This window comes from Pseudophryne corroboree, chromosome 4, assembly GCF_028390025.1.
Source record: "Pseudophryne corroboree isolate aPseCor3 chromosome 4, aPseCor3.hap2, whole genome shotgun sequence".
In the NCBI taxonomy this organism is placed as follows: domain Eukaryota; kingdom Metazoa; phylum Chordata; class Amphibia; order Anura; family Myobatrachidae; genus Pseudophryne; species Pseudophryne corroboree.
The window spans coordinates 450102999-450128263 of record NC_086447.1 but is presented as its reverse complement, the minus strand read 5'-3'; the positions used below and the strand labels follow the sequence as shown (position 1 = coordinate 450128263).

The following is a 25265-nucleotide window of genomic DNA, read 5'->3' as shown; positions in this document are numbered from 1 at the left end:
CCAATAAAGGAGTTGTTCTGCAGGTGGTGACCACAGACCACTTCTCAGCTCCTATGTTTTCTGGCTGATGTTTTGGTCACTTTTGAAAGCTGGCGGTGCATTCATTCTAGTGGTAGCATGAGACAGAGTCTACAACCCACGCAAGTGGCTCAGGTAGTGCAGCTCATCCAGGATGGCACATCAATGCGAGCTGTGGCAAGAAGGTTTGCTGTGTCTGTCAGCGTAGTGTCCAGAGCATGGAGACACTACCAGGAGACAGGCCAGTACATCAGGAGACGTGGAGGAGGCCGTAGGAGGGCACCAACCCAGAAGCAGGACCGCTACCTTCGCCTTTGTGCAAGGAGGAACAGGAGGAGCACTGCAAGAGCCCTGCAAAATGACCTCCAGCAAGCCACAAATGTGCATGTGTCTACTCAAACGTTCAGAAACAGACTCCATGAGGGTGGTATGAGGGCCCGACGTCCACAGGTGGGGGTTGTGCTTACAGCCCAACATCGTGCAGGATGTTTGGCATTTGCCGGAGAACACCAAGATTGGCAAATTCGCCACTGGCGCCCTGTGCTCTTCACAGTTGAAAGCAGGTTCTCACTGAGCACATGTGACAGACATGACAGAGTCTGGAGACGCCAAGGAGAACGTTCTGCTGCCTGCAACATCCTCCAGCATGACCGGTTTGGCAGTGGGTCAGTAATGGTGTGGGGTGGTATTTCTTTGGGGGGCCGCACTGCCCTCCATGTGCTCGCCAGATGTAGCCTGACAGCCATTAGGTACCGAGATGAGATCCTCAGACCCCTTGTGAGACCATATGCTGGTGCGGTTGGCCCTGGGTTCCTCCTAATGCAAGACAATGCTAGACCTCATGTGGCTGGAGTGTGTCAGGGTAACCCTGGACCCTCTTTTGATGGACATATAAGCTTTTATATCAATTGTTTCTTGTACGTGTGATACCTGCTCGTTTTAAACCGTGGTTTAATTTATGTACTAAAGTAAATGTGAAGGGAGATATCCTGGACCCTATATTTATGGACAGATAAGCTTCTATATCATTTGTTTCTTGTACGTGCGATACCTGCTCATTTTAAACCGTGGATATATTTTATGTACTTAATTAAATGTGAAAAATTATCTTTCTACTACTCTATTGTGGAGTGTGATATTCTGGGAGCGTTTCCAATTAACACTCACTAAGTAGAAAAATGCTATAAGTACATATAGGTTTAAACGGTACACACTATTAGTTGTTTCTTTTTCTCTTTTGCATATCACTGTGATGATATTGGTCTGAGGACCGAAGATTCCTATCTGAGATAAGTGCTTGTCCCATTTGTTTCACTAAATTTCATTCTATGTCCCCACCGTCATTTTCTGGGCATTATTAGGCGCTGATTACTTCTATTTTTTACATATATATATATATATATATATATATATATAAATATTTTTTTCTATCTCTCTATATACAGAAAGGAAACCTGTATTGCAAACTTTTACTTATTTGTTGATTTGCACAGTTCAGCTTTTTATCTATTACATGGATTTCCCCATTTCCATGCTTACCTGCAGATTTAGTGTATTCTTCAGTGTGATTAAGAGCATCAGAACCAATATAAAAATAAGGATGAATTCCAGGAACTACAAAGGTAACATTTCCAAAATCTGTAGAGCCTTAAACAAAGATATAGTAAAACATGTTAAAAGAATGGAAAGACGACTGTAAAATGAGTTTAGTATAAAATATGCAGACATCAGTGTACACCATACAGTAACCCGATATTTCATAAAATTTCTTTCAGAATGTCCCCGAAAGCTCCAACAGGCCAGAGCTGCCCCAAATGCCTGATTCATAGTAAATGGAAAGGAAGTACTTTTTTTTTTTTTCTTAGGGGAACTCTTGTAGTTCTAATAAAAACTTTTAATAACCCATTGTCACAGATCAGATTTAAATAAAAATAAAAAAACAAGTAAAAAAACAAAATACACAACAACAACAAAGTTTCTAAGAATCATATAATAAGGGGATGTACATGCATGTAGTAATAATGTGAATAAGTCACGCAGGGTAAGATTAGCTAATACAGAACAAAGTATATTGGTGTTCCAAATAATTATACATTGGGTATGAGCCCCTTTGGTAACATAGTATAGTTCAAATATCATATCCAAGACAAAATTGGATATTGCTGAAGCAAGAGAGTCTCTAAAACGAATACAGGTTGAGTATCCCTTATCCAAAATGCTTGGGACCAGAGGTATTTTGGATATCGGATTTTTCCGTATTTTGGAATAATTAGATACCATAATGAGAAATCATAGCGATGGGACCTAAATCTAAGCACAGAATGCATTTATGTTACATATGCACCTTATACACACAGCCTGAAGGTAATTTTAGCCAATATTTGTTATAACGTTGTTCATTAAACAAAGGGTGTCTACATTCACACAATTAATTTATGTTTCATATACACCTTATATACACAGCCTGAAGGTCATTTAATACAATATTATTAATAACTTTGTGTATTAAACAAAGTTTGTGTACATTGAGCCATCAAAAAACAAAGGTTTCACTATCTCACTCTCACTCAAAAAAGTCCATATTTCAGAATATTCCGTATTTCGGAATATTTGGATATGGGATACTCAACCTGTAATGAAAGGTGCAGTTTATGTGGAATCTGCAAATGTACTGATATTCAAGCACATAAATCGATCCACATATAGCAGAGATAAAAAAAAAAAATGTGCACAATAATACTGCAGTCTGTTAAATGTGTGTATAGAAAAGTAAAGTGCAAGTGGAAGTGGAAAAGGTACATAAAGTGTGTGCTAGGTTCTACTGTTAACAGTGTGCCAGATGGCAGTGAATGGTTAATGAGAGCACCATACTACCCACATCATTACGTTAAGGTTCTGAATCTGCTGATAACCATGGGTTTAGAGTCACAGGGTAAGCGAAATAGCCCTAAGATTGTTAATGAGAGTACATATTAAAAAAAGGTGGTAAATGAGCAGAGTGTTAGCTGCTAATTGGCAGTGCAAAATCCCTGCATCCCCAAAAGGGAAATAGGCAGCACAAAATGCACATATAAATACTTAAATAGGTACCAGAGACAAAATAAAGTCAACATGCAGTAACACAAGTAAGTGCAAATATTATTAATATCTGTGAGGATTGTCACTGCATCCTGGTTATACAGCTTTGAGCAGGACAGGATCCAGAGACAGTACTCAGACACAGACCAGGAGAGGTGCTGTAAGTTAGGGGGACTCTGGGCTGGCATAAGGACTAAGAAGACAACAATTTTCCAAAGGCTATGGCAACATTTCAGTGCAAGAACAGCAGAATTGCTTCTCTTACCTGCCGGGCACTTGGTAATAGGTTAACAGGGGAGTACTATTGAAAGTTATTTTCCTGAAGCGCCATTTTACCAGATATAACCATTGTTCGCATACTTGGTGGTAGCAGCAGGTCCATAGTCTGCAGTGGTCGGGATACACAAATGTGTATCTGGCACTGTGGGGGCATATATGGCACTGCTGGGGGCATTTGTGTATCTGGCACTGTGGGGGCATACATGGCACTGCTGGGGGCATATGTGTATCTGGCACTCTGGGGGCATATATGGCACTGCTGGGGGCATTTCTGTATCTGGAACTTTGGGGCAATTATGTATTTGGCACCGTGGGGCATTTGTGTATCTGGAGGGACTGCTCTTCTGCTGCAGGCAGGAAAATGGCGCTGAAACGCTGCTGGGTCCGCTCAATGGCGCTGGCTTCCCGCTCCTTGAAGATTATACCGGCCTGAGGATTTTGTTGCTGACTGAGATCCAGGGACCCCGACAGTCTTTATGGTCAGTATAGGGTATAGTTAGTACTGCGCTCCCTACCCTGTTGCTGCCATCTTCACATCGGCACCCCGCTTGCCAGGGAGCCGATGACTCACTCGCCACCGTTCTTCAGCTCTGCAAGGGGGTGGCGGCATGCTGCTGGGGTGAGGGCGGGGAGTGATCTATCCCCTCTGGAGCTCAGTGTCCAGTCAGTGGAAATAGTGGCTCAGAACCTGCAGAGCGGACACTACTCCCCCTCCGCAGTCCCTCGATGCAGAGAGGCTGTTGCCAGCAGCCTCCCTGTAAAATAAACTCTAAAAAAAATAACTTTTACTAAAGAAGGTCTGTAGAGCTCCCCTAGCTGAGACCGGCTCCTCCGGGCACATTTTCTAAACTGAGTCTGGTAGGAGGGGCATAGAGGGAGGAGCCAGACCACACTCTTAAACTCTTAAAGTGCTAATGGCTCCTGCTGGACCAGTCTATACCCCATGGTACTAATATGGACCCCAGCATCCTCTAGGACGTAAGAGAAAATCAATATATATTACTCAAGCTTAAAAAAATATATATGATTTTCCGTTTTCACCTTTAAAAATAAGATTTTACTCACCGGTAAATCTATTTCTCGTAGTCCGTAGTGGATGCTGGGACTCCGTAAGGACCATGGGGATTAGCGGCTCCGCAGGAGACTGGGCACAACTAAAGAAAGCTTTAGGACTACCTGGTGTGCACTGGCTCCTCCCACTAAGACCCTCCTCCAGACCTCAGTTAGGATACTGTGCCCGGAAGAGCTGACACAATAAGGAAGGATTTTGAATCCCGGGTAAGACTCATACCAGCCACACCAATCACACCGTATAAATCGTGATACTATACCCAGTTAACAGTATGAAATATAACTGAGCCTCTCAACAGATGGCTCAACAATAACCCTTTAGTTAGGCAATAACTATAAACAAGTATTGCAGACAATCCGCACTTGGGATGGGCGCCCAGCATCCACTACGGACTACGAGAAATAGATTTACCGGTGAGTAAAATCTTATTTTCTCTAACGTCCTAGTGGATGCTGGGACTCCGTAAGGACCATGGGGATTATACCAAAGCTCCCAAACGGGCGGGAGAGTGCGGATGACTCTGCAGCACCGAATGAGCAAACTCTAGGTCCTCCTCAGCCAGGGTATCAAACTTGTAGACTCTTACAAAAATGTTTTAACCCGACCAGGTAGCAGCTCGGCAAAGTTGTAAAGCCGAGACCCCTCGGGCAGCCGCCCAAGAAGAGCCCACATTCCTTGTGGAATGGGCTTTTACTGATTTAGGATGCGGCAGTCCAGCCGCAGAATGTGCAAGTTGAATCGTGCTACAGATCCAGCGAGCAATCGTCTGCTTTGAAGCAGGAGCACCCAGCTTGTTGGGTGCATGCAGGATAAACAGCGAGTCAGTTTTTCTGACTCTAGCCGTCCTGGAAACATATACTTTTCAGGGCCCGGACTACGTCCAGCAACTTGGAATCCTCCAAGTCCCGAGTAGCCGCAGGTACCACAATAGGTTGGTTCAAATGAAACGCTGATACCACCTTAGGGAGAAATTGGGGACGAGTCCTCAATTCTGCCCTGTCCATATGGAAGATCAGATAAGGGCTTTTACATGACAAAGCCGCCAATTCTGACACACGCCTAGCCGAAGCCAAGGCCAAAAGCATGACCACTTTCCACGTGAGATGCTTCAACTCCATGGTCTGAAGTGGCTCAAACCAATGTGATTTTAGGAAATCCAACACTACGTTGAGATCCCTAGGTGCCACTGGAGGCACAAAAGGGGGCTGAATATGCAGCACTCCCTTAACAAACGTCTGAACTTCAGGCAGTGAAGCCAGTTCTTTTTGAAAGAAAATAGACAGGGCCGAAATCTGGACTTTTATGGATCCCAATTTTAGGCCCATAGTCACTCCTGACTGTAGGAAGTGCAGAAATCGACCCAGCTGAAATTCCTCTGTTGGGGCCTTCATAGCCTCACACCAAGCAACATATTTTCGCCATATGCGGTGATAATGTTTTGCTGTCACATCCTTCCTAGCTTTTATCAGCGTAGGAATGACTTCAACCGGAATGCCCTTTTCCATCAGGATCCGGCGTTCAACCGCCATGACGTCAAACGCAGCCGCGGTAAGTCTTGGAACAGACAGGGCCCCTGCTGTAGCAGGTCCTGTCGGAGCGGCAGAGGCCAAGGGTCCTCTGAGATCTTTTCTTGTAGTTCCGGGTACCAAGTTCTTCTTGGCCAATCCGGAACGATGAGTATAGTTCTTACTCCTCTCTTTCTTATTATCCTCAGTACCTCTGGTATGAGAGGAAGAGGAGTGAACACATAAACCGACTGGTACACCCACGGTGTCACTAGAGCGTCCACAGCTATCGCCTGAGGGTCCCTTGACCTGGCGCAATATCTTTTTAGCTTTTTGTTGAGGCGGGACGCCATCATGTCCACCTGTGGCCTTTCCCAACGATTTACAATCAGCTGGAAGACTTCTGGATGAAGTCCCCACTCTCCCGGGTGGAGGTCGTGCCTGCTGAGGAAGTCTGCTTCCCAGTTGTCCACTCCCGGAATGAACACTGCTGACAGTGCTATCACGTGATTCTCCGCCCATTGGAGAATCCTTGTGGCTTCTGCCATTGCCATCCTGCTTCTTGTGCCGCCCTGTCGGTTTACATGGGCGACCGCCGTGATGTTGTCTGACTGAATCAGCACCGGCTGGTTTTGAAGCAGGGGTTTTGCTTGACTTAGGGCATTGTAAATGGCCCTTAGTTCCAGAATATTTATGTGTAGGGAAGTCTACTGACTCGACCATTGTCCTTGGAAGTTTCTTCCCTGAGTGACTGCCCCCCAACCTCGGAGGCTTGCATCCGTGGTCACCAGGACCCAGTCCTGAATGCCGAATCTGCGGCCCTCGAGAAGATGAGCACTCTGCAGCCACCACAGCAGAGACACCCTGGCCCTCGGGGACAGGGTGATCAGCCGATGCATCTGAAGATGCGATCCGGACCACTTGTCTAACAGATCCCACTGAAAGATCCTTGCATGGAACCTGCCGAAGGGAATTGCTTCGTAAGAAGCTACCATCTTTCCCAGGACTCGCGTGCAGTGATGCACCGACACCTGTTTTGGTTTCAGGAGGTCTCTGACCAGAGATGACAACTCCTTGGCCTTCTCCTCCGGGAGAAACACCTTCTTCTGTTCTGTGTCCAGAATCATACCCAAGAAGAGCAGACGCGTCGTAGGAACCAGCTGCGACTTTGGGATATTCAGAATCCAGCCGTGCTGTTGTAGCACTTCCTGAGATAGTGCTACTCCGACCAACAACTGCTCCATGGACCTCGCCTTTATAAGGAGATCGTCCAAGTACGGGATAATTATAACTCCCTTCTTTCGAAGGAGTATCATCATTTCGGCCATTACCTTGGTAAATACCCTCGGTGCCGTGGACAGACCAAACGGCAACGTCTGGAATTGGTAATGGCAGTCCTGTACCACAAACCGGAGGTACTCCTGGTGAGGTGGGTAAATGGGGACATGTAGGTAAGCATCCTTGATGTCCAGTGATACCATAGAATCCCCCTCTTCCAGGCTTGCAATAACCGCCCTGAGCGATTCCATTTTGAACTTGAACTTCCTTATATAAGTGTTCAAGGATTTCAAATTTAGAATGGGTCTCACCGTCTGGTTTCGGTACCACAAACATTGTGGAATAGTAACCCCGTCCCTGTTGAAGGAGGGGAACTTTGATTATCACCTGCTGAAGGTACAGCTTGTGAATTGCCGCCAGTACTACCTCCCTTTCCTTGGGAGTAGCTGGCAAGGCTGATTTGAGGTAACAGCGAGGGGGGAGACGTCTCGAACTCCAGCTTGTATCCCTGAGATACCACTTGTAGAACCCAGAGATCCACCTGTGAGCGAACCCACTGGTCGCTGAAGTTCCAGAGACGGGCCCCCACCGCACTTGGCTCCACCTGTGGAGCCCCAGCGTCATGCGGTGGACTTAGTGGAAGCAGGGGAGGATTTTTGTTCCTGGGAACTGGCTGTCTGGTGCAGCTTTTTCCCTCTACCCCTGCCTCTGGGCAGAAAGGACGCACCTCTGACCCGCTTGCCTTTCTGGGGCCGAAAGGACTGTACTTGATAATACGGTGCTTTCTTAGGCTGTGAGGGAACCTGAGGTAAAAAGGTCGACTTCCCAGCTGTTGCTGTGGACACGAGGTCCGAGAGACCGTCCCCAAACAATTCCTCACCCTTATAAGGCAAAACTTCCATGTGCCTTTTAGAATCAGCATCACCTGTCCACTGCCGAGTCCATAATACTCTCCTGGCAGAAATGGACATTGCATTAATTCTAGATGCCAGCCGGCAAATGTCCCTCTGTGCATCCCTCATATATAAGACTACGTCTTTAATATGCTCTATGGTTAGCAAAATAGTATCCCTGTCAAGGGAATCAATGTTATCTGACAGGGAATCAGACCATGCTGCTGCAGCACTACACATCCATGCTGAAGCAATAGCAGGTCTCAGTATAGTACCTGAGTGTGTATACACAGACTTCAGGATAGCCTCCTGCTTTCTATCTGCAGGCTCCTTTAAGGCGGCCGTATCCTGAGACGGCAGTGCCACCTTTTTTGATAAGCGTGTGAGCGCCTTGTCCACACTAGGGGATGTCTCCCAGCGTAACCTATCCGTTGGCGGGAAAGGGTACGCCATTAGTAACCGCTTAGAAATCACTAGTTTCTTATCTGGGGAACACCACGCTTCTTCACACAATTCATTTAACTCATCAGATGGGGGAAAAGTCACTGGCTGCTTTTTCTCCCCAAACATAATACCCTTTTTTGTGGTAACCGGGTTAATGTCAGAAATGTGCAACGCATTTTTCATTGCCGTAATCATGCATCGGATGGCCCTTGTGGATTGTACATTTGTCTCATCCTCGTCGACACTGGAGTCAGACTCCGTGTCGACATCTGTGTCTGTCATCTGAGGTAGCGGGCGTTTTTGAGCCCCTGATGGCCTCTGAGACGCTTGGGCAGGCGCGGGCTTAGATGCCGGCTGTCCCAAAGCTGTTACGTCATCGAACCTTTTATGCAAGGAGTTGACACTGTCGGTTAATACCTTCCACATATCCATCCACTCTGGTGTCGGCCCCGCAGGGGGCGACATCACACTTATCGGCTCCTGCTACGCCTCCACGTAAGCGTCCTCATCAAACATGTCGACACAGCCGTACCGACACACCGCACACAGGGAATGCTTGACTGAGGACAGGACCCAACAAAGTCCTTTGGGGAGACAGAGAGAGAGTATGCCAGCACACACCAGAGCGCTTTATAACAGAGGGATTTACACTAATACAAAGTGAATTTTCCCCCAATAGCTGCTTATTATCACAATTGCGCCTACATTTATGTGCCCCCCCTCTCTTTTTTACCCTTTCCGTAGTGTATACTGCAGGGGAGAGCCTGGGGAGCGTCCTTCCAGCGGAGCTGTGAAGAGAAAATGGCGCTGGCTGTGCTGAGGAAGATAGCCCCGCCCCTTCAGCGGCGGGCTTCTCCCGCTTTTTTAATAATATTTATGGCGGGGGATTAGGCACATATACAGTTTAGAACTGTATTATGTGCATTTTGCCAAGTAAGGTATACAAATTGCAGCACAGGGCGCCCCCCTCCAAGCGCCCTGCACCCACCAGTGACCGGAGCGTGTGGTGTGCTGTGGGAGCAAAGTATACACAGACTTCAGGATAGCCTCCTGCTTTCTATCTGCAGGCTCCTTTAAGGCGGCCGTATCCTGAGACGGCAGTGCCACCTTTTTTGATAAGCGTGTGAGCGCCTTGTCCACACTAGGGGATGTCTCCCAGCGTAACCTATCCGTTGGCGGGAAAGGGTACGCCATTAGTAACCGCTTAGAAATCACTAGTTTCTTATCTGGGGAACACCACGCTTCTTCACACAATTCATTTAACTCATCAGATGGGGGAAAAGTCACTGGCTGCTTTTTCTCCCCAAACATAATACCCTTTTTTGTGGTAACCGGGTTAATGTCAGAAATGTGCAACGCATTTTTCATTGCCGTAATCATGCATCGGATGGCCCTTGTGGATTGTACATTTGTCTCATCCTCGTCGACACTGGAGTCAGACTCCGTGTCGACATCTGTGTCTGTCATCTGAGGTAGCGGGCGTTTTTGAGCCCCTGATGGCCTCTGAGACGCTTGGGCAGGCGCGGGCTGAGATGCCGGCTGTCCCAAAGCTGTTACGTCATCGAACCTTTTATGCAAGGAGTTGACACTGTCGGTTAATACCTTCCACATATCCATCCACTCTGGTGTCGGCCCCGCAGGGGGCGACATCACACTTATCGGCTCCTGCTCCGCCTCCACGTAAGCGTCCTCATCAAACATGTCGACACAGCCGTACCGACACACCGCACACAGGGAATGCTTGACTGAGGACAGGACCCCACAAAGTCCTTTGGGGAGACAGAGAGAGAGTATGCCAGCACACACCAGAGCGCTTTATAACAGAGGGATTTACACTAATACAAAGTGAATTTTCCCCCAATAGCTGCTTATTATCACAATTGCGCCTAAATTTATGTGCCCCCCCTCTCTTTTTTACCCTTTCCGTAGTGTATACTGCAGGGGAGAGCCTGGGGAGCGTCCTTCCAGCGGAGCTGTGAAGAGAAAATGGCGCTGGCTGTGCTGAGGAAGATAGCCCCGCCCCTTCAGCGGCGGGCTTCTCCCGCTTTTTTAATAATATTTATGGCGGGGGATTAGGCACATATACAGTTTAGAACTGTATTATGTGCATTTTGCCAAGTAAGGTATACAAATTGCAGCACAGGGCGCCCCCCCCCCAGCGCCCTGCACCCACCAGTGACCGGAGCGTGTGGTGTGCTGTGGGAGCAAAGGCGCACAGCTGCAGTGCTGTGCGCTACCTTATTGAAGACCGGAGTCTTCAGCCGCCGATTTTCTCTGGAATCTTCCGTCTTCTGGCTCTGCAAGGGGGACGGCGGCGCGGCTCCGGGAACGGACGATCGAGGTCGGGCCCTGTGTTCGATCCCTCTGGAGCTAATGGTGTCCAGTAGCCTTAGAAGCACAAGCTAGCTGCAAGCAGGTAGGTTTGCTTCTCTCCCCTAAGTCCCACGTAGCAGTGAGTCTGTTGCCAGCAGATCTCACTGAAAATAAAAAACCTAACAAATACTTTCTTTTTTAGTGAACTCAGGAGAGCCCACTAAGTGCATCCAGCTCTGGCCGGGCACAGATTCTAACTGAGGTCTGGAGGAGGGGCATAGAGGGACCTAATCTTTCTTTAAAGAGTGCCCAGTCTCCTGCGGAGCCCGTCTATTCCCCATGGTCCTTACGGAGTACCCAGCATCCACTATGACGTCAGAGAAAATGTTCGCTGCGCAGCGATGAAGCAAAAAACCGGCACTGCGGCGCAATGCGCACGCGCGACATACTTTCACAATGGCCGATGCAGTTTCACACAAGGTCTAGCTAAGCTTTTCTGTCGCACTGCTGGCCGCAGAGTGATTGACAGGAAGAGGGCGTTTCTGGGTGTTATCTGACTGTTTTTAGGGAGTGTTCGAAAAAACGCAGGCATGCCAGGAAAAACGCAGGTGTGGCTGGGAGAACGCAGGGCGTGTTTGTGACGTCAAATCCGGAACTGAACAGTCTGAAGTGATCGCAAGCGCTGAGTAGGTCTGGAGCTACTCTGAAACTGCACAATTTTTTTTTGTAGCCGCTGTGCAATCCTTTCGTTCGCACTTCTGCTAAGCTAAGATACACTCCCAGGGGGCGGCGACTTAGCGTTTGCACGGCTGCTAAAAACAGCTAGCGAGCGATCAACTCGGAATGACCACCTATGTCAGAACCAACATTAGGGAAAACTGCAAACTTGTAGGATTCAGATATTGAAATGGCCACAGTCTCCAGACTTACATTGAGCTGGTTTGGAATGAGCTGGACAGAAGAGTGAAAACAAAGCAATCTACAAGTGAAACACATTTTGGGAACTTCTGAACAGTGCAATAATAAGAATTTACTTACCGATAATTCTATTTCTCGGAGTCCGTAGTGGATGCTGGGGTTCCTGAAAGGACCATGGGGAATAGCGGCTCCGCAGGAGACAGGGCACAAAAAGTAAAGCTTTAGGATCAGGTGGTGTGCACTGGCTCCTCCCCCTATGACCCTCCTCCAAGCCAGTTAGGTACTGTGCCCGGACGAGCGTACACAATAAGGGAGGAATTTTGAATCCCGGGTAAGACTCATACCAGCCACACCAATCACACCGTACAACTTGTGATCTAAACCCAGTTAACAGTATGATAACAGCGGAGCCTCTGAAAAGATGGCTCACAACAATAATAACCCGATTTTTGTAACTATGTACAAGTATTGCAGATAATCCGCACTTGGGATGGGCGCCCAGCATCCACTACGGACTCCGAGAAATAGAATTATCGGTAAGTAAATTCTTATTTTCTCTATCGTCCTAGTGGATGCTGGGGTTCCTGAAAGGACCATGGGGATTATACCAAAGCTCCCAAACGGGCGGGAGAGTGCGGATGACTCTGCAGCACCGAATGAGAGAACTCCAGGTCCTCTTTTGCCAGGATATCAAATTTGTAGAATTTTACAAACGTGTTCTCCCCTGACCACGTAGCTGCTCGGCAGAGTTGTAATGCCGAGACCTCTCGGGCAGACGCCCAAGATGAGCCCACCTTCCTTGTGGAATGGGCCTTAACCGATTTAGACTGTGGCAGGCCTGCCTCAGAATGTGCAAGTTGAATTGTGTTACAAATCCAACGAGCAATCGCCTGCTTAGAAGCAGGCGCACCCAACTTGTTGGGTGCATACAGTATAAACAGCGAGTCAGATTTTCTGACTCCAGCTGTCCTGGAACATATTTTCAGGGCCCTGACAACTCCTAGCAACTTGGAGTCCTCCAAGTCCCTAGTAGGTGCAAGGCACCACAATAAGCTGGTTCAGGTGAAACACTGACACCACCTTAGGGAGAGAACTGGGGACGAGTCCGCAGCTCTGCCCTGTCCGAATGGACAAACAGATATGGGCTTTTTTGAGAAAAAACCACCAATTTGACACTCGCCTGGTCCAGGCCAGGGCCAAGAGCATGGTCACTTTTTATGTGAGATGCTTCAAATCCACATATTTGACTGGTTTTAAACCAATGTGATTTGAGGAATCCCAGAACTACGTTGAGATCCCACAGTGCCACTGGAGGCACAAAAAAGGGGTTTGTATATGCAATACTCCCTTGACAAACTTCTGGACTTCAGGAACTGAAGCCAATTCTTTCTGGAAGAAAATTTACAGGGCCGAATTTGAACCTTAATGGACCCCAATTTGAGGCCCATAGACACTTCTGTTTGCAGGAAATGCAGGAAACGACCGAGTTGAAATTTCTTTGTGGGGCCTTCCTGGCCTCACACCACGCAACATATTTTCGCCACACGTGGTGATAATGTTGTGCGGTCACCTCCTTTCTGGCTTTGACCAGGGTAGGAATGACCTCTTCCGGAATGCCTTTTTTCCCTTAGGATCCGGCTTTCCATCGCCATGCCGACAAACGCAGCTGCGGTAAGTCTTGGAACAGACATGGTACTTGCTGAAGCAAGTCCCTTCTTAGCGGCAGAGGCCATAAGACCTCTGTAAGCATCTCTTGAAGTTCCGGATACCAAGTCCTTCTTGGCCAATCCGGAGCCATGAGTATAGTTCTTACTCCTCTACGTCTTATAATTCTCAGCACCTTAGGTATGAGAAGCAGAGGAGGGAACACATACACCGACTGGTACACCCACGGTGTTACCAGAACGTCCACATCTATTGCCTGAGGGTCTCTTGACCTGGCGCAATACCTGTCCCGTTTTTTGTTCAGACGGGACGCCATCATGTCCACCTTTGGTATTTCCCAACGGTTTACAATCATGTGGAAAAAACTTCTCAATGAAGTTTCCACTCTCCCGGGTGGAGGTCGTGCTGAGGAAGTCTGCTTCCCAGTTTCCATTCCCGGGATGAAAAACTGCTGACAGTGTTATCACATGATTTTCCGCCCAGCGAAAAGTCCTTGCAGTTTCTGCCATTGCCCTCCTGCTTCTTGTGTCGCCCTGTCTGTTTACGTGGGCGACTGCCGTGATGTTTTTCCCACTGGATCAATACCGGCTGACCTTGAAGCAGAGGTCTTGCTAAGCTTAGAGCATTATAAATTTACCCTTAGCTCCAGTATATTTATGTGGAGAAAAGTCTCCATACTTGATCACACTCCCTGGAAATTTTTTCCTTGTGTGACTGCTCCCCAGCCTCTCAGGCTGGGCTCCGTGGTTACCAGCATCCAATCCTGAATGCCGAATCTGCTGCCCTCTAGAAGATGAGCACTCTATAACCACCACAGGAGAGACACCCTTGTCCTTGGATATTGGGTTATCCGCTGATGCATCTGAAGATGCGATCCGGACCATTTGTCCAGCAGATCCCACTGAAAAGTTCTTACGTGAAATCTGCCGAATGGAATTGCTTCGTAGGAAGCCACCATTTTTACCAGGACCCTTGTGCAATGATGCACTGTTTTTAGGAGGTTCCTGACTTGCTCGGATAACTCCCTGGCTTTCTCTTCCGGGAGAAACACCTTTTTCTGGACTGTGTCCAGAATCATCCCTAGGCACAGCAGACGTGTCGTCGGGATCAGCTGCGATTTTGGAATATTTAGAATCCACCCGTGCTGATTGTAGCAGTATCCGAGATAGTGCTACTCCGACCTCCAACTGTTCCCTGGACTATGCCCCTATCAGGAGATCGTCCAAGTAAGGGATAATTAAGACGCCTTTTCTTCGAAGAAGAATCATCAATTCGGCCATTACCTTGGTAAAGACCCCAGGGTGCCGTGGACAATCCAAACGGCAGCGTCTGAAACTGATAGTGACAGTTCTGCACCACGAACCTGAGGTACCCTTAGTGAGAAGGGCAAATTTGGGACATAGAGGTAAGCATCCCTGATGTCCCGGGACACTATATAGTCCCCTTATTCCTGGTTCGTTATCACTGCTCTGAGTGACTTCATCTTAATTTGAACCTTTGTAAGTGTTCAAAAAAAATTTTTTAGAATAAGTCTCACCTAGCCTTCTGGCTTCAGTACCACAATATAGTGTGGAATAATACCCCTTTTCTGTAGTAGGAGGGGTAATTTAATTATCACCTGCTGGGAATACAGCTTGTGAATTTTTTCCCATACTACCTCCTTGTCGGAGGGAGACTTGGTAAAGCAGACTTCAGGAGCCTGCGAAGGGGAAACGTCTCGACATTCCCATCTGTACCCCCGGTATACTACTTGTAGGATCCAGGGGTCCTGTACGGTCTCAGCGCCATGCTGAGAACTTGTCAGACGCGGTGGAACGCTTCTGTTCCTGGGAATGGGCTGCCTGCTGCAGTCTTCTTCCCTTTCCTCTATCCCTGGGCAGATATGATCTTATAGGGACGAGAGGACTGAGGCTGAAAAGACGGTGTCTTTTTCTGCAGAGATGTGACTTAGGGTAAAAAACTGTGGATTTTCCAGCAGTTGCCGTGACCACCAGGTCCGATGGACCGACCCCAAACAAGTCCTCTTCCTGTATACGGCCATACTGTGCCGTTTGGAATCTGCATCACCTGACCACTGTCGTGTCCATAACATCTTCTGGCAGTTATGGACATCGCGTTTATTCATGATGCCAGAGTGCAAATATCCCTCTGTGCATCTCGCATATATAGAAATGCTCTATAGTCAATAAAATACTGTCCCTGTCAAGGGTATCAATATTTTTAGTCAAGGAATCCGACCAAGCCACCCTAGCTCTGCACATCCAGGCTGAGGCGATCGCTGGCCGCAGTATAACACCAGTATGTGTGTATATACTTTTTATTATATTTTCCAGCCTTGTCAGCTGGTCCTTGAGGACGGCCCTATCTATAGACGGTACCGCCACTTGTTTTGATAAGCGTGTGAGCGCCTTATCCACCTTAAAGGGTGTTTCCCAACGCGCCCTAACTTCTGGCGGGAAAGGGTATACCGCCCATAATTTTCTATCGGGGGGAACCCACGCATCATCACACACTTTATTTAATTTATCTGATTCAGGAAAAACTATGGTAGTTTTTTCACATCCCACATAATACCCTCTTTTGTGGTACTTGTAGTATCAGAAATACGTAACACCTCCTTCATTGCCTTTAACGTGTGGCCCTAATAAGGAATACGTTTGTTTATTCACCGTCGACACTGGATTCAGTGTCCCTGTCTGTGTCTGTGTCGACCGACTAAAGTAAACGGGCGTTTTAAAACCCTTGACGGTGTTTTTGAGACGTCTGGACCGTACTAATTGTTTGTCGGCCGTCTCATGTCGTCAACCGACCTTGCAGCGTGTTGACATTATCACGTAATTTCCTAAATAAGCCATCCATTCCGGTGTCGACTCCCTAGAGAGTGACATCACCATTACAGGCAATTGCTCCGCCTCCTCACCAACATCGTCCTCCTACCTGTCGACACACACGTACCGACACACAGCACACACACAGGGAATGCTCTGATAGAGGACAGGACCCACTAGCCCTTTGGAGAGACAGAGGGAGAGTTTGCCAGCACACACCAAAAACGCTATAATTATATAGGGACAACCTTATATAAGTGTTTTCCCTTATAGCATCTTAATATATATATAAGCATATCGCCAAATTAGTGCCCCCCCTCTCTGTTTTAACCCTGTTTCTGTAGTGCAGTGCAGGGGAGAGCCTGGGAGCCTTCCCTCCAGCCTTTCTGTGAGGGAAAATGGCGCTGTGTGCTGAGGAGATAGGCCCCGCCCCTTTTTCGGCGGCCTCGTCTCCCGCTCTTAACGGATTCTGGCAGGGGTTAAATATCTCCATATAGCCTCCGGAGGCTATATGTGAGGTATTTTTAGCCAAAATAGGTATTCATTTGCCTCCCAGGGCGCCCCCCTCCCAGCGCCCTGCACCCTCAGTGACTGCCGTGTGAAGTGTGCTGAGAGGAAAATGGCGCACAGCTGCAGTGCTGTGCGCTACCTTTAGAAGACTGAGGAGTCTTCTGCCGCCGATTCTGGACCTCTTCTTACTTCAGCATCTGCAAGGGGGCCGGCGGCAAGGCTCCGGTGACCATCCAGGCTGTACCTGTGATCGTCCCTCTGGAGCTGATGTCCAGTAGCCAAGAAGCCAATCCATCCTGCACGCAGGTGAGTTCACTTCTTCTCCCCTAAGTCCCTCGTTGCAGTGATCCTGTTGCCAGCAGGACTCACTGTAAAATAAAAAACCTAAGCTAAACTTTCCTAAGCAGCTCTTTAGGAGAGCCACCTAGATTGCACCCTTCTCGGCCGGGCACAAAAATCTAACTGGCTTGGAGGAGGGTCATAGGGGGAGGAGCCAGTGCACACCACCTGATCCTAAAGCTTTACTTTTTGTGCCCTGTCTCCTGCGGAGCCGCTATTCCCCATGGTCCTTTCAGGAACCCCAGCATCCAGTAGGACGATAGAGAAATTCGATTTCCAGAATATACCTCACTACTCCAGAAGGGGGTCCAAATGTCAAAGTATTACAGAGGCTCCAGAAAATCAAGCTTTTCCCATCCATCTCAATGAGATTTTACATATTATGCACAAGGCGAAAACCACATTCAAATGAGTGAACACATTGAAACAGTCAGAAATCGCCAAAAGCCCCTACTTCAATAAATATAACGGTGTGAACAATACCTGCCAATTTTTGCCATTTTGCAGCCATTTTCAATTGGCTTAAATAGAAAAAAAAACTTATTTTACTAAATTTCCACTTAACCATTTTAATAAATACATTGTGTATGTTTGAAAAAGTTTACAATTACCTGTTAGAGCATTTAAAACCAATTCATCAGATGTAAACTGCATTCCCAGTTTTTTTCCATTCTCTGTAAAAGCTTTTACAAGAGTTTTGTTTGGAAGCACATTAAAATAATCATTGCCAACAGGACACAACTCTACCTGAAAAGGAAACATTACCATAAAAGTTAAAATATTCTAGACCTTGCAATAACAGAGTTGTTATGCTATACTAAAATACTGACTTGTAGATTCTAGTAAGTATACTCCCAGAGTCTTAGGAGCCTACTCATTATAAATGAATGCCCAATGGAAAATAGGTTTTAGACTGACTGTGATTTTCAGAGGCTGATGAAAGCACAAAAGCAGTTTAGTATTGCTCTGGTGCTGGGACAGCTGCACCGAAATCACTAAAACAGTCACGTTTGCCGCTAATTAGTAACAGTGGAAGGTTACACTGAGAGGCAGTATAAGTGCACATGTGAACTTTTTCCCCCACATGCAACAGAAGAGATGCGGAGGGATCCACATAGATTCCTCTTCACATGCTGGACTGCAGGAGCAAAGGCCATCTTTTGAGGAGCTTGATGAACATATCAAGGCTTCAATGATGAATGCGCCCATTAGTCAAAACGTGCGGAAATGTAATAAATAGGCTCCTTATACAGCTTACCATTAGTGAAAGATAAGTACTATAAAGACAATAAAAATGAAAAGGGAATAATAATAATAATAATAATAATAATAATAATGTCTGTAAAGGAGTTGAAAGATAATGAATAATAACAAAACTAATCTTAATAAGAAGTTTGTCTGTACCGAAGTGGGGAGGTTGTTCATTACTAGAGTGCAATCAGACTACCACCGAACAATGGTGGTCATTCCGAGTTGTTCGCTCGTTGCCGTTTTTCGCAACGGAGCGATTAGATGGAAAATGCGCATGCGCATGGTACGCAGCGCGCATGCGTTAAGTAATTTAACACAAAACTTTGGAGATTTACACAAGCTCAAGCGACATTTTTTCAACGCTCGAGTGATCGTAGTGTGATTGACAGGAAGTGGGTGTTTCTGGGCGGAAACTGGCCGTTTTCCGGGAGTGTGCTAAAAAACGCAGGCGTGCCAGGTAAAAACGCAGGAGTGGCTGGAGAAATGGGGGAGTGGCTGGCCGAACGCAGGGCGTGTTTGGGACGTCAAACCAGGAACTAAACGGACTGAGGTGATCGCAATCTAGGAGTAGGTCTGGAGCTACTCAGAAACTGCAAGGAATTATTTAGTAGCAGTTCTGCTAATCTTTCGTTTGCTAATCTGCTAAGCTAAAATACACTCCCAGAGGGCGGCGGCCTAGCGTTTGCAATGCTGCTAAAAGCAGCTAGCGAGCGAACAACTCGGAATGAGGGCCAATGTATCTTATGTTTGTAGTTCATATCTGAAGATATTAATTCTTGGATTTAGTGCTCCGACAATGTAGAGCCTATTTCTCCTGTGCCAATTCTCTGTAAAACTACACGATCGAGTCACATTATTATGACCACCTCCTACATTTCATGTCGGCAGTACGTAGCCCATGAAGTACGTCACGTGTGGTGCGCTGGCTTGGTGGGTATAAAAAGGTATGTGATAGGCCGTCTGCACAGCATTCACTCGTTGCTGTCATTATTAAAAGGGGCGATTTATCCAAGTTGCAAAAAGGAATGATTATCCTGCTTTTGGGACAAGGGTGGCAGTATTTCTGAAACAGCGCAGTTAGTGAACTGTTCGCGTGCTGCTGTGAAGGTGTATCGTGACTGGACAAATGGCACCATTGCGAACAACCGTCGTGGAAACTGTGGATCACCATATGCCATTTATGTGAGATGTGAACGTCGTCTGTAAAGGTGCGTGAGGGCCGACCGACACGCTACAGTGGAGCAGCTCACCATCAAAATGAACCTGGGGGCTACCAGACGTGTGTCTAAAACGACAGTTCAGCGAATGTCTAGCTGCCGTCCATGCTGCACACGGCGGTAATTCTGGATATTAGCTGGTGGTCATAATAATGTGACTTCACTGTATATCAATAAGCATTTTCCAGGTGTTGATAGATCAGTAAAAATAGGATTTTCTCGTAGTCCGTAGAGGATGCTGGTATCCACATTAGTACCATGGGGTATAGACGGGTCCACTAGGAGTCATTGGCACTTTAAGAGTTTGAGAGTGTGGGCTGGCTCCTCCCTCTATGCCCCTCCTACTAGACTCAGTCTAGAAACTGTGCCCGAGGAGACGGACATCTTCGAGAGAAGGATTTTACACAGATAGTGGCAAGATTCACACCAGCTCACACATAAGAAAAGGAAAGCCAAGCTAACCAACTTGAAACGATTCAGCAACGACTGAACCAACAATACTTAACCAAGTAACAATGCAGGAAATGAAGCACTGGGCGGGTGCCCAGCATCCTCTACGGACTACGAGAAAAGGATTTACTGGTAGGTAAGTAAAATCTCTTACGTCCTAGAGGATGCTAGGGTTCCATTTAGTACCATGGGGATGTACCAAAGCTCCCAGCACAGGAGGGAGAGTGCTGAGGTTCCTGCAGAACAGATTGACCAAACTTTAGGTCCTCAGAGGCCAAAGTATTGAACTTGTAGAACTTAGCAAACGTGTTCGACACTGACCAAGTAGCTGCTCTGTAAAGCCGAGACACCCCGGGCAGCCGCCCAGGAAGAACCCACCTTACGAGTAGAGTGGGCCTTAACGGATTTTGGGCACGGCAAGCCTGCCGTAGAATAAGCATGCTGGATAGTAAGCCTGATCCAGCGAGAAATCGTCTGCTTAGAAGCAGGACACACAATCTTGTTGTGATCATAAAGGACAAATAGAGCGTCCGAATTCCTGTGACGAGAAGTTCTCTTCACATAAATTTTCAAAGCCCTCACAACAATGAAAGAACTTTGAGGTAATTGAGGAGTCAGTAGCCAATGGCACCACAATAGGTTGGTTGATATGAAAAGCGTTCTGAGCTCAGCTCTATCCTCATGGAAAATCATATAGAAGCTCTTGCATGACAATGCACCCAATTCCGACACACGTCTAGGAGATGCTAATGCCAACAGAGTGACCGCCTTCCAAGTAAGAAACTTGACATCCACTTCCTGAAGGGCTCGAACCAAGCCGATTGCAGGAACTGCAGTACCACATTAAGATCCCATGTTGCTGCAGGAGGCACAAAGGGTGGTTGGATGTGCAGAACCCCTTTCAAGAATGTCTAAACCTCAGGAAGAGAAGCCAATAGTTTCTAAAAGAAAATGGACAAGGCAGAAATCTGGATCTTTATGGAGCCCAAGCGTAGGCCCACATCCACACCTGCTTGCAGAAAGAGGAGAAACCGTCCCAGTTGAAACTCCACCGTAGGAAACTTCTTGGATTCACACCAAGATACATACTTTTTCCAAATACGATGGTAATGTTTAGATGTTACTCCCTTCCTAGCCTGTATCAGGGTAGGAATGACTTTGTTTGGAATGCCCTTCCGAGCTAAGATCTGGCGTTCAACCTCCATGCCGTCAAACGTAGCCGCGGTAAGTCTTGATAGGCGAATGGCCCCTGTTGAAGGTCCTCGCGAAGAGGAAGATGCCTCGTATCCTCCAGCAGTAATTCCAGAAGATCCGCGTACCAAGTCCTTCTTGGCCAATCCGGAGCAATGAGGATCGCCTGAACTCTTGTTCTTTTTATTAGTTTGAGAATCTTTGTGCTGAGTGGAAGTGGAGGAAACACATACACTGACTGGAACATCCACGGAGTTACCAGTGCGTCCACCACCACTGCTTGTGGGTCTCTCGACCTGGAACAGTACCTCCGAAGTTTCTTGTTGCGGAGAGAGGCCATCATGTCTATCTGAGGTACACCTCATCGGCCTGTCACCTCTGCGAACACCTCCGGGTGGAGGCCCCAGTCTCCTGGATGGAGATCGCGTCTGCTGAGGAAGTCCGCTTCCCAGTTGTCTACTCCCGGAATGAAGATTGCTGACAGCGTCACTGCGTGCTTTTCTGCCCAGTGGAGGATTCTTGTTACCTCTGACATTGCCACTCTGCTCTTTGTTCCGCCTTGATGGTTTATGTAGGATACTGCCGTTGCATTATCCGACTGAACCTGAATGGCTTGATCTTGCAGAAGGTGTGCCGCTTGTAGAAGGCCGTTGTATATGGCCCTTAGTTCCAGAATGTTTATTGGAAGGATGGATTCCAGATTTGACCACTTTCCTTGGAAGTTTTCCCCTAGGGTGACTGCTCCACAACATCTGAGACTTGCATCCGTGGTTAGAAGGATCCAATTCTGAATCCTGAACCTGCGGCCCTCGAGCAGGTGAGAAGTTTGCAGCCACCAGAGGAGTGAAATTCTGGCTTTTGGCGACAGGCGTATCCGCTGGTGCATGTTAAGATGTGATCCCAACCATTTGTCTAGAAGATCGAGTTGGAATGACCTTGCATGGAATCTTCTGTACTGTAGAGCCTCGTAGGAGGCTACCATCTTCCCCAGAAGGCGAATGCACTGATGAACCGATACCCGGGCTGGCTTCAGGACATCCCGTACCATTGATTGGATCACCAACGCTTTCTCCACCGGTAGAAACACCCTCTACACTTCCGTGTCGAGCATCATCCCCAGGAAGGGCAGTCTCCTTGTCGGTTCCAAATGTGACTTTGGAAAATTTAGGGTCCACCCATGACCCTGGAGTAGTCGAGTTGAGAGAGCAATACTCTGCAACAACCTCTCCCTGGAAGATGCTTTTATCAGCAGATCGTGCAGATATGGAATTATGTTCACTCCCTGCCTGCGGAGGAGTAGCATCATCTCTGCCATGACCTTGGTGAACACCCTTGGTGCTGTGGAGAGGCCAAATGGCAGTGCCTGGAACGGATAGTGACAGTCCAGTAGCGCAAATCTGAGATAAGGCTGGTGAGGCGGCCAGATCGGAATGTGAAGGTACAAATCCTTGATATCCAGGGATACTAGGAATTCCCCCTCCTCCAGACTTGAGATCACGCTCTCATAGACTCCATCTTGAATTTGAATTCCCTCAAGTATGGGTTCAATGACTTTAGGTTTAATATCGGCCTACCCGAACCATCCGGTTTCGGTAGCACAAACAGGTTTGAGTAATAACCCTTGTGTTTTAGGCGAGGTGGAACTGGAACAATAACATTTGTTTGAACCAGTTTTTGAATGGCTGCCTGTAGGATAGCACTTTTTGTCAGCGAAGCTGGTAAGCTTGATTTGAAGAATCTGTGAGGTGGGAGTTCTTGAAATTCCAGTCTGTACCCCTGGGCAACAATATCTCTTACCCAGGGGTCTGGGCATGATGATGCCCAGATGTGACTGAAATTTTTTAGTCTCGCTCCCACCTTACCGATCTACAGGCTGGGAGGTCCGTCATGCTGAAGATTTTGAGGAAGCAGAACCTGGTTTCTGTTCTGAGAACCTGTTGGTGCAGGTTTTCTGGACTTTCTCCGACCACCCCTAAAGAAAGTGGAAGGGGGTTTGGACTTCTTAACTTTTGCGGTCCGAAAGGACTGCAGTGTAGACGTAGGATAAGATTTCCTAGTTGGTGGTGTTGCTGAGGGAAGAAAGGTTGACTTACCCGCAGTTGCCGTGGAGATCCACACATTCAGTGCGATCCCAAACAGAGCCTGACCTGTGAAGGGTAGGTTCTCCACACTTTTATTGGATTCTACATCTGCCGTACATTGGCGTAGCCAGAGTCCTCTGCACGCCGAGACCGCCATGGAAGTAGCCCTTGCGTTCAGCATACCAAGGTCCTTCATGGCCTCCACTATGAAACCTGCAGAATCCTGCATGTGACGTAAAAGCAATTCAATGTCATTCCTATCCATAGTATCGAAGTCCTCTAGTAATGTGCCTGACCACTTTACTATGGCCTTAGAAATCCATGCACAAGCAATAGTGGGCCTTAAAACCACACCAGTAGCTGTGTATAGTGATTTGAGCGTAGTCTCAATTTTGCGGTCAGTTGGCTCTTTTAAGGCGTTTGAACCAGGGACAGGTAAAACTACCTTTTTAGACAACCTAGATACAAAAGAGTCTACTATAGGTGGGTTTTCCCACTTCTTTCTATCCTCTTCAGGGAAAGGGAAAGCAATGAGAATTCTTTTAGGGATCTGGAATTTCTTCTCTGGGTTTTCCCAGGATTTTTCAAATAAAGAGTTTAACTGTATAGAAGTAGGGAAGGTAAGCGAGGATTTCTTATTTTCGGTAAAATAAGATTCCTCCTCCTGCTCAGGTACCTTCTCAGAAATATGTAAAACATCCCTAATGGCTTCAATAATTAGCTGCACCCCTCTAGCAAGGGATGCATCTTCCCCTGCATATCCCCATGACCGTCACCTGTATCAGAGTCGGTATCAGTGTCAGCTTGCATTATCTGGGCAAGTGTACGTTTTTTCAGGTATGTAGGTGGGGTTTTTGAGGAAGTAGTAGGAGCTGAATACGTAAAACCCTCTACAAATTTTCACAAAAACTGCGTCTCTTTCTCACTATGTGACATCCTTGTTGAAATATGGGATATCATTCCCCTTAAAGAATCCACCCATGGGGGTTCGGATTCAGAAGGCCGGGAAAGCACATTGCAGTTCTGAGTACATGGGATAGACTCCTCAGAAGAAGATGCACACTCTGCAGCACAGGACACACAGTCCTTACTTAGACATGGTAAAGTGAATACACACACACACACACACACACACACACACACACACACAGGAAAATGTCAGACACAGTTTCCCCCAGAGTACCTTCAGAGAGTCACGGAGTAAAAGGAGCCAGCCACACAGCGCCCCTGTAGGCAGTTATTATGATAAAACTCTGGCGCTGACTAATTAACCTTAATAGGGTAACTAGTACTATAATCACACTCCCCCCTGTCTATAACACCCTGGTACCGCAGAGGTATTGCTGGAGTTATCTGGAAGGCAGCGCTCCCTGTCAGTGTCTCTTTCCTATGATTTGCAGGAAGAAAATGGCGCTGGTGAGTGCTGGATCCGCTCTGAGATGAAGCCCCGCCCCTTGCAATGGCATGCGGCTTCCCGCACTAAGTTGTTTATACTGGCCTGAGGTGTTTGTTGCTAACAGCAGGGATTAGCCCCTGTTAGCCTAGTGACCAGTTTAGGGTGAATTGCGCTGGCCCAGGACGCCCCTCACGCGCCTACACAGTGTGTTGCTGAGCCTGCCGGAGCGCAGCCTTTTCAGCGCTGCGCTCCCACCCTTGTGCCGCCATTCCCGCCGGCGACCCGCTAACTGGGCCGCCGGCGCTGTACTCATCACTCTTCTGGCTCTGTTAGGGGGTGGCGGCCGTTCTGCAGGAGTGGTCGCCTTGTGGGCTTGCGATCAGCACCCTCAGGAGCTCAGTGTCCTGTCAGTGGAGATAGAGAACCATTAACTACTCCCCGCCCTAAGTCCCACGAAGCAGGAAGGCTGTTGCCAGCAGCCTCCCTGTAACCTAACAAACTCAGAAAACAATAAAGTTAGAAAAACTCCCTGGAGCTCC

The 25265-nt window shown here is 47.5% G+C and overlaps 1 protein-coding gene across 1 annotated transcript in view; it reads right to left on the bottom strand.

Annotated features, from left to right (window-relative positions):
- PM20D2 (peptidase M20 domain containing 2) overlaps positions 1-25265 on the bottom strand; it is an 87004-nt gene that overhangs the window by 33859 nt on the left and 27880 nt on the right. The window contains exons 5-6 of the mRNA XM_063916971.1: positions 17752-17887; positions 1558-1665 (exon numbers count right to left, since the gene is read on the bottom strand). Of these exons, the coding sequence (XP_063773041.1) occupies positions 1558-1665; positions 17752-17887 (244 nt within the window). The remainder of the gene's footprint in view (positions 1-1557; positions 1666-17751; positions 17888-25265) is intronic.